The sequence below is a fragment of the Palaemon carinicauda genome, chromosome 36 (assembly GCF_036898095.1).
Source record: "Palaemon carinicauda isolate YSFRI2023 chromosome 36, ASM3689809v2, whole genome shotgun sequence".
NCBI classification, from domain to species: domain Eukaryota; kingdom Metazoa; phylum Arthropoda; class Malacostraca; order Decapoda; family Palaemonidae; genus Palaemon; species Palaemon carinicauda.
The window spans coordinates 27349006-27359179 of record NC_090760.1 but is presented as its reverse complement, the minus strand read 5'-3'; the positions used below and the strand labels follow the sequence as shown (position 1 = coordinate 27359179).

At 42.5% G+C, this 10174-nt stretch overlaps 2 protein-coding genes across 2 annotated transcripts; both read left to right on the top strand.

Annotated features, from left to right (window-relative positions):
• The first annotated feature begins 7823 nt into the window (after positions 1 to 7823).
• Positions 7824 to 9053, top strand: LOC137628537 (uncharacterized). The gene is made up of 3 exons (XM_068359687.1): positions 7824 to 8032; positions 8153 to 8399; positions 8640 to 9053. The coding sequence occupies exons 1-3, from the start codon at positions 7824 to 7826 to the stop codon at positions 9051 to 9053; spliced, it is 870 nt and encodes a 289-aa protein (XP_068215788.1).
• Positions 9054 to 9082: 29 nt separating this feature from the next.
• On the top strand, positions 9083 to 10171 carry LOC137628536 (uncharacterized). The gene has a single exon (XM_068359686.1). The coding sequence runs from the start codon at positions 9083 to 9085 to the stop codon at positions 10169 to 10171; it is 1089 nt and encodes a 362-aa protein (XP_068215787.1).
• Positions 10172 to 10174: the final 3 nt, after the last annotated feature.

The following is a 10174-nucleotide window of genomic DNA, read 5'->3' as shown; positions in this document are numbered from 1 at the left end:
GCCGGGTGGAGATTCGAACCCCCACCTGTTCGGCTGGAAACCATGCCCGCAGTGAGCATACCGACTGAGCTATCAAGATAGATAAAAGTTTAAGATAAGTCCTCGTACATATTCCTGTCGAATTCAGGAATCTGTTCATACACTTGAAATAAACCAATCTCCACCATGATAGCTGAATCGTAAGTTTGCAACACGTGGTTATTATAAATGAATATATATCACAAGCACACGTGATTTCAATAAATGTAAATATCACCCAGCCGAACAGGTGGGGGTTCGAATCTCCACCCGGCCAGAAGCTGTTACCATAGAATGAATTCCAAGTGGATGTATATTCCCAAGATAGAATTCGGTATTAAATGCCATTCGTGGGTGATATTTACATTGATTGAAATCACGCGTGCTTGTCATATATATATATATATATATATATATATATATATATATATATATATATATATATATATATATATATATATATATATATATATATATATATATATTTATATATATGCGTGTGTGTGTATTACTTGCTAAGCTATAACCCTAGTTGGAAAAGCAGGATTCTAAAAGGTCAAGGGGCTCCAACAAGGAAAATAGCCCAGTGAGGAAAGGAGACAAGGAAAGATAAAATATCTTGAACTAGTACTATAACAAATAAACATCTTTTGCGACTGCTACAAAACCTCATGTTGTGAATTATGCAATTCTAAAATATGAATAAATGTATATGATTACGTGATATTCTTTGTGGTCATATGCTATATATTCTATCAGTTTATTATTTGTTTGTGAATGACGTTACGCCAAAATTATTGAATCTATTCAAACGAAACTTGGTGGACATGTAGGGGTATGGTACCGTATGACCCAAGGAAGAATCAAATAGATTTTGAAGAAAATACATCGAAGTACAAATATGCAGTGGAATTCATGGTGTTTTTCATAAATAACTATTCTAGTTTCAAAACTTATCATCTTCTACTCCCGGTTGATCCTCCGACACCTAATGTTGTCATCCGTTGTTGGTGATGTTGGTAGTGAGACGCCACCAACCTTACTAACACCACCGCCGGTGACACTACTCCACCAACACCCAGTGTTGCCAAACCCGCGGTTTACCTGCGGGTTATAAAAGGGTACCGCTAGTTGCCTGAAATTGGGCTACTCTGGAAGGAATCAACTGCGTCGCCAATAAATTGTTTAAATGGTCTTTACCTGTATGGAAATATTAATCCATAATCAAGCACATTCGTCAACTTCATATTTTGAATGTGTGTGAGTGAGGTGAAGGAGAGATAACTCGCTAACTTCGGGTGGAACGACTTGAGATTAAACCGATGACGGTTGATGGCGTGTCAATTTTGAAGGTCAATTTTTACTTATCTGTTAAGCCTGTAAATGACACATTTTTAGTGTGATACCGAATATAATACATTTCCATGTTTTGTATGGTAGTAAAATTATCTTTGTAACTGTGCAGCTGAATCGGTGGAACTTCCAATGTTCAAACTTGCAGTGAATGTTTGTATGTTCAACAGTCGGACCCAAGTTTATAAGTTCATAGTTTATACAGTACAGGCTAACGTTTTTGGTGTATTTCTATTTATTTCTCAGATTTAAGCAAAAGTGGTAAGAATTTCTTTAGTCAAATATGTTGAGAGAGAGAGAGAGAGAGAGAGAGAGAGAGAGAGAGAGAGAGAGAGAGAGAGATTAAACTTCAATATTTTGATCTCTATACACGCCAACGTATATTGATGCATCATTTATTAAGACTTAGGGACATAATAACTGATAGATGGATCTCTCTCTCTCTCTCTCTCTCTCTCTCTCTCTCTCTCTCTCAGCATAGAGTTTGGAGAAGGGTGTAATAACTGGGAGGCAGTTTAGACAAAATCATAAACATGTATAGATACGCTATATATATTATTTCTCGTGGCCTTCTTACACCAGTGTGTGAATCTCTCGTGGGCTTCCGACATCTCTCTCTCTCTCTCTCTCTCTCTCTCTCTCTCTCTCTCTCTGCCGATGATACTAAACTAGGCATAAATGCTGCGAACTCAGAAGACGTAGAAGCCTTAAGAGAAGAATTAATGAAGTTAAGAGAATAACGCCAAAAAATGGCAAATGCCTTTCAACTGTGGGAAATGCAAAATCATGTACATAGTTTATAGTAACCCACAATCAGATTACTCACTGCTAGGTAATGAAATAGAAAGTGTGGACCAGGAGGAAGATCTCGGTATTATTCTCATCAAGGATTTGGAGTTTACCAAAGAGAGCATAAAAGCTGAAAAGAAAGCACTAAACATAATAGGTTACATAAAGAGACAATTCAAATATATTGACAAAGATACTGTACCACAGCTGTACATAGATAAACCATAAAGTTAATGCATTTCAAATTCATCCATCCCGATCTTTTATAACATATTAAAAACTTTCCTTATTCTCCTGCATAATCTACAACTCTACCCTATGAGTAGGTCTTTCGGCAAAATTGTTATTCATACTTACACTGACATAGGTCTAGGTGCGAATCTAATGAATTTGCACTTAATTTTTCACTTTCTTTTGCGCCTGCACTGTGGTCGAGTGCTAATGTTCCTAACCTACTACCCTCTCCCTTTCCCTTCTTTATCTTATATCTATTCCCCTTATCTACATAATGCCTCCCATTCTTCTCTTCCGCATTCATTAGTCAAATTGTCCATTTAATTATTCTCGCAAACTCAAGATTTTTCATAGCCAAAGGGATCTCCTCATTTCACTGCCCGATACCCACACAAACTTATTACTTTAATTAGCAGAAAAATTTTATTTCCCAATTAGCATAATTTCATTATATAATCCATCTCTTTCACATTATTATCACACTGATATCACAAATCTCTTGCTAGAGGGTACATTCGGGTACACTATTCTATCTTATTTCTCTTCTTATTTTTCTTATAGTTTTTATATTTTATACAGGAAATATTTATTTTGATATTACTGTTCTTAGAATATCTTATTTTTCCTTGTTTCCTTTCCTCACTGGGCTATTGTCCCTGCTGAGGCCTCTAGGGTTTTAGCATCCTTATTTTTCAATTATGGTTGTAACGTAGCAAGTAATAATAATAATAATAATAATAATAATAATAATAATATCTCTGATGTAACCTATCACGTTCACATTATTATCTCTCTGCTATGACATACGACGTTCACAATCAACTCGGCAAAATCTATCGTTCTATCCAGTAAGGATAGCCTATGCCGCCTATCCCTCCTATTCCAGACAGCAAACATACCTCACTCCTCCATTCCCTACCTATTCCTTTTCGCTGGACTGGGCACTAATGCGCATCTCTTCAGTCTCCTCTCTCTCTCTCTCTCTCTCTCTCTCTCTCTCTCTCTCTCTCTCTCTCTCTCTCTCTCTCTAACCGTTGGATTGTTGCCAACCGCCATGGTTGCTCACACCAGGGTTTAAAATTTTAAGGTAATTACCTTAGTTTAAGGTAAATTTTAGTGGTTTCAAGGTAATTCTAAGGTAATTTCCGTCTTACTAACTTACAATCAAAGGAAATTGGAAAAAGATTTAAGATAATCTAAGGTAAAAAGCAGCAACATTTAAGGTAATAATAGCCAGTGCCACATGACCCATGCTCAAGTTTAAACGCTTGCTCACGCACATACCATCATGCACTGTCCTCTCTTCCATGAATCTCTCGCCCTCCATATCCTTCTAGAAGCTTCTGACTCGTTCCCTTTCTTATCACCCATACCTCCCCTACTCCTCAGCATAATCTTTCGAATACTTATGGATTGATTTCCATTGCGCGCTCTCTCTCTCTCTCTCTCTCTCTCTCTCTCTCTCCCAGGCACCTTATGTCGTCTCCCGATTATACATCTGAATGCAGCAGTTGCCTTCTCCCTACCCCCCTCCCTCCTCTCCTTCCGCGCTAGCGTAATACGTTGCCGCCCTTTTTCCTTTTGGAATACGTGAAATATCACACGATGTTGGGCTTAGGACAAACAGAAGAAAGACAGAGATGATGAGAGCAGAGTATGCAACGGAGGATGAAATATCACTGAAAGGAGAAAGGATTAATGAGGTAGAATCATTTAAGTATTTAGGGTCTTTGGAATTGGAGTTAAGTGAAAGATTTAAAAAAAGCAAACCAGATAATGGCTAGGTTAAGTTAAATTTGGAAATCAACTTGCCGGAAATTTCATACAAAAATCAGACTATATATCAATTTAGTGAGATCGTTGTTACTCTATGGACATGAATCATGGTATGATAATGAAACACTTTCCAATAGATTTAGTAGATTTGAGAACAAATTCCTGAAAAGGATATTGGGAGTTAAATGACAGGACAGGATTAGAATGAAACTATAAAAGAGATTACTCGAGTGCCATATGTGGATGAGATCATGGTGAGGGTAGATGGCGATGGTTTGGGCATGCTCTTCGCACTCCCCAAGAGAGGTTAGTTCACCAAACGTTCAACTGGGTTCCACAAGGCACTAGAAGAGTTGGAGGACGCAGACCTACATGGCTGATGACTTTGAGGCACGAAGTAGATAATGATGAATGGAGAAGTATTTAATTAAAAGCTCAAGTTAGAGACAACAGGCGAAATCTAAAAATTTTCCAAAAATTTCAGAGGTCCTTAGAATGTTACGGAGAGGATAATGACTGAGTAACATACATAATAAGTAGAACTTAATACACAAGTGTAGTAAGAGGGGTAAATGATAAGAATATGATATCAAGTAATGAGAAGAAGCAAATGGAAATTAATATCATACCATCAAAAGAAAACATCATTTTGGGAGTTTTGCGATTAAAAGAAAAGATTATTGAACGAAACTTTCTGGGAAACACTTGATTCAAATATGACGTTTCATTGTCATTAAATGTTCTAATTTTCTCATTTCGTTTTGTAAACTAATCTATCCTTCCTGAGACCTATTGTTGGAGACTTGTATTTCATTATTATCAAAAGTTTGGATTTAGAACAGAGGCCGAAGGTACGGCAAATCTTACCTCTGTATGTAGACCAATCATGGTGGAAGAAGGGAAGCTTATGTTGGGAGGATTTATTTGTGTAAGATACGCCATAACGTATTTCCAATAATTTTTTTTTGTTCTTTGTTAACCATGAGGATTAATTCAGTTTCCCTTATTACGTTCTCCAGGACCAACTCCATGATTGGTCGGCTCAGAGGGGGCATCTCGCGCTAGACAGAGTAACGTCATGGCCCCGGACCTTGGCAGTGCATGGCTGTCTGCTGTAGTGTGAGCATCTCTGCGCTCAGCTTTCTGTTGACTGATGCAGTGATTTAGGAGTTTCTCTCCGTGTGTGAAGGACCAATCACACATTTGGCTCGATAACTAATCACTCACAGGAGGTCAACGGTACCACCTGTGAATGTTCTTTGAACTGAACCTGAAACAGAATTGGCGTTGGGAAAAGATGTAAGTCTATTATTTATTGTAATGAACCCTATAGCAATTAATGTAATCCTGTACCATTGCTGTATTTTCTTTATTGGCTTGTATTTATGTATTGTAATGAACCCTATTGCAATTAATGTAATCATGTACCATTGCTGTATTTTCTTATTGACGAGCTATTTTTCTTTTTTGTTTGCAGCTAAAATCTCGTCCGATATACAAGTTGTACTCTTCAGTATATCTAATCATAAAAGACGTGAGTTTCAAGACCTACACGCCAATAACTTAGAACTTTAGCCGAGAGAGGGAACCCCACTCCGGTGTTCTACAGTTTTAGATCTTTATACAAAAGTAGGTCTCAGATGACTGATTGTAACCTGACTATCAAGAAGTGAATCTTTCTCAGACGTTGACGCCGGAGAGATCATTAAAACCAAGAACGTCATCCAAGAGCGACACAAGCGAGGTCCGCCGAAAGCTGTTAGAAGCGCAAGCAAACTTAGCCAAGTTTCAACTGAAGGCACGCTTAGAAGCGGAAGAACGTGCAGTCAATAAGAAAGCTGAAGCTGATGAACTCGCTGCTCAGAGAGATGCCGAGGATCGGGCCGCTAGAGGGCTAGCGGACGCTGCATTGCTGGAGGCCGAGCTTGATGTTCAGAGACAGCAACTTGAATACGAAATTAGATCGGAGGCAGGAGAGTCACAATGTGGTTCTGAAATGTCTTCACATGCCCGAAGCGTGAGAGTTCCCAGTGTAAAGGCCGTGGAGACTGAACATGAGTCGAGGATCAATCAATGGAGGCTAAGTGTCACCCACCACCACGAGAATGACCCAAGTGCTATGCGGACAATGGACCCTGTAGAACATACTAGAGGACCAGAATGCCATTCTACACCCATGGAAGTCCACTCACGGCCATTGGATCCCACCTCAACTCCTTTCGCACCACGACATGCCACGTTTGAACCCTCTGTCACTGACCCCTTGGCCAACAACTCTCAAGTGCTTAAGGCACTCGAATGCACTCTTGCTAGCAGCAATGAGTTGGCGCAGACATCGCTGTTACCACCTACTAAACTTGAGCGCTTTGGAGGCGACTTCACCAAATTTAATAGGTTCAAGATGTCTTTCAAATGGCACATTGAGAACAATACCTCAGACCCCGAGCGCAGGCTGAACCACTTGTATCATATCTTAGATGGGCCTCCGAGAAACCTGGTTGAGCACTGCTTGCACCTGTCATCGACAATTGAGTACGATGAAGCTTGGAAGCAGCTGAGTGAATTCTACGGCAGAGAAGTCGATGCTACTGAAGATTTTATTCGTAAGCTTCTCGAATGGAAGGAAATCCCAGCAGGTGATAGCGAAGGTTTAATGAACTACGCTTCTTACCTAAAGAAGGTGAAGGCAGCCCTGGGTGCAAATTACTCTAGAATTGAGCTGCAAGAAACTATGAGAAAGATAGTGGTAAAGCTCCTGCACCCTCTTCGGGTAAGATGGGTCTCCAAGTACCTGGAATATGAACAAAAGCTTCCAGCCCTGATCACCTTTGTGGAGAGACAGGCACTGGTCGCTAAAGAACTGAAGTACTGCGAGTGCAACCGTCGTCCATCCAAGGTCAAACCTGAGGGTGCAAGCAAGCCGATTAAAGCTAAAGCCTTGGTTGTTCACCACAGCTCTCCTTCCGACAATGGGATATATTGCGTATACTGCAAGAAAAATAAACACGGAATTCAGTCGTGCCACCGATTCCAAAGCCTCACTTTGGATAACCGCTGGAATGCTGAGGTGGATGCTAAACTCTGCTTCAGATGCCTAAACGTCGCGCACAATCACGAAGCCTGTGAAGAAGAATCCACGTGTGACAAGTGCGGGTTGGGACGCATCACACGCTCTTGCACTATGTGAAGAAAACCCCTTCAAGGGACAGTAGTGCAAACTCCAAGAGAGCAACTGTATCCAAGACATCTGACAAGCCTAAAGCGGGGGCTGGGATGACTAGCAATGCACCGCCTGATAGAACTAACGCCGGAACCGCTCAAGAGACTGGGACTCCTACGACAACGGGGCACGTACACGCCATGTCCACTGACCGACGACCGGATGGTCGTACAATGTTGAAACTCATCCCAGTCATGGTGAACGGAACGTGCACTACGATTGGCTTCATAAATGGAGGAGCCACACCCACGTTAGCCGCAAGGAGCCTAATAGATCGGCTAGGTGTAACGGGAAGGCCTTGCAACCAGACCATGGTGATAGAGGCCGTACCGGGGTCCAACTCACCCTTGGTAACATCAACGGAGGTGAGGAGGAAGAACAAGTAAAAGAAGTCTTTGTTACAGATAAAAGTAATGTGTCAATGGACTACATAATGCCTTCAGACTGGCTGAAGAGATGGCCACACATGGCAGACGTAGAGCTGCAAAGTATGCCAACGGACCACGAACAGGTCGAGCTTGTGATCGGGTTAGACACGACCCTGAATCGAGTCATTCTGGAGGAACGCCACGGCACTGACAACGAGCCATCCGCCTACCTAACCAAGCTTGGTTGGGTGGCTTTTGGTCCTAATGGAGACCGGTCTGCATCGGAGGTCTCACCCGTGTATCATGTTTATCAAAAATTTTACCCTCAAGACTTGACAGAGCTACTGCAGAGTCATTTTAATTGAGATTTATTCGAGAAAGAATCCCTCTCCAGATTGGAAGATTCCTTAGAGGATAAGAGATTCTTGGCCACCTTGAATAACACGATACAGCATCAACATGGAAAGAACGTGGCCAAGCTGCCATTCAAGGAATCGACTCCTCTACCTGATAATATGAATATGGCAATTCGACGAGCCCAAAGCTTGAAAAGAAGACTAGACAACGACGAAGCTTACAAGACATCCTATGTAGCTCAGATGGAGAAATATACTGATAAGGGCTACGCCAAAAGGGTTCCTGTAAGTCAGCTAGACAGGAAGGACGGGCGCGTATGGCTCATGCCGCACCACTCTGTCAGGCATCCTGTCAAACAGAAAGACCGAGTGGTCTTCGATCTGAAGGCAAGGCACCGAGGAACATCTCTCAACGTACATCTGACGCAAGGCCCCGACCTCACCAATAGCCTGACAGGTGTTTTCCTGCGTTTTAGAGAGAGTTAACATGCCATCACAGCAGACGTGCAGGAAATGTTCCATTAGGTGAAGGTACCTGAAGAGGACAGAGACTACCTGAGGTACCTCTGGTGGCCAGAAGGTGTCACAAGCAAAAAACTGCAAGTCTTCAGAATAAAGTCCCATGTTTTTGGCCCAAGATCATCGCCGAGCGTCGTTAACTTCTGCTTACGCAAAACGGCCCTGGACTTCGGAAGCAAGTATAATGAAGAAGCTTCTAACTCTATTCGTCGCAACTTCTATGTTGACAACCTCCTCAAGGCGATGGACGATGAGGAAGAATGCATCAAACTGACCAGAGATCTGATCAACCTGTACGGGGATGGAGGTTTCCGTCTTAACCAATGGACCTCCAGCTGCAAGAGAATTCTAGCTGCGATCCCCGGAGAAGAACGAGACGACTCTGTGGCTGTCCTAGACTTGAATAAAGAGAGCTCCTAACTGAACGAGCCCTGGGGATCCATTGGAATATGAGCATAGACGTGTTTACATTCAGAATCGTCCTTAAAGACAAGCCTTTCAACCAACATGGTGTGCTCTCTGTTGTTGCATCGATCTACGACCCCTTGGGCTACTTATCCCCAGTCACTTTGATCGCGAAGATCCTGTTGCAAAAAATGTGCCGAAGGAAGCTCTCGTGGGATGAGGAGATGTCTGCTGATGAACTTGTTCGATGGAAGACCTGGTTCGTGCAGTTGCCACAACTGGAAGAGTTCCATCTGCGAAGGTCCTTCATACCACCAGAATTCGGAGATGTTGACACCCTTCAGCTGCACCACTTTGCAGATGCAAGTCAGACAGGCTATGGTGTAGTCTCTTACTTGCGTGTAGTTGGTGTCAACGGAAAGATTCATTGCACTCTCGTCATAGGACGGGCGAGAGTTGCCCCTCTGAAAAGGACCACCATCCCTCGTCTTGAGCTGACGGCGGCTGCTATCGCTGCACAGATGGACACAAAGCTGAGGACTGAGCTCGATCTGAATCTGGTCCGGTCAGTCTTCTGGACTGATAGCACGTCAGTGCGGAAATATCTCAGAAATCCGACTGCGTGGTATCTGACCTTCGTGGACAATAGGATCAATCTCATTAGGGATACATCCGACATTATGGCGTGGAGATACATCAATACTACTGCGAACCCAGCAGACCTCGTGTCACATGGCCTCTCCGTCGGTGACTTCCTCCAGTCATCTTTGTGGTTTCCAGGATCAGATTTCCTCAAGATGGACGAAACGCACTGGCCAACCATGCCCGATGACGTGGTCAGAGGAGAGCTTGATCCAGACGCTGAAGTGAAGACTTCTCCCGTCTTCGATATAACGAAGAAAGAACCAACGTTCATTGAATCAATAGCGATAAGATTCTCCTCTTGGTTGAAGTTTGTCAGGACCGTCGCGTGGATGACAAGATTTATCTGCCACACGCAGAAGGCTCGCCTATACAGCGGCGACTCACTCTCAAGTGCGGAGCTGCGTACCGCGGAGAATTTGATCTGGAGATTGACCCAAATGCAAGAGTATGAGGAAGAGTTAAGCACCCTCTCGAAGATGGGAAGCTAGCTA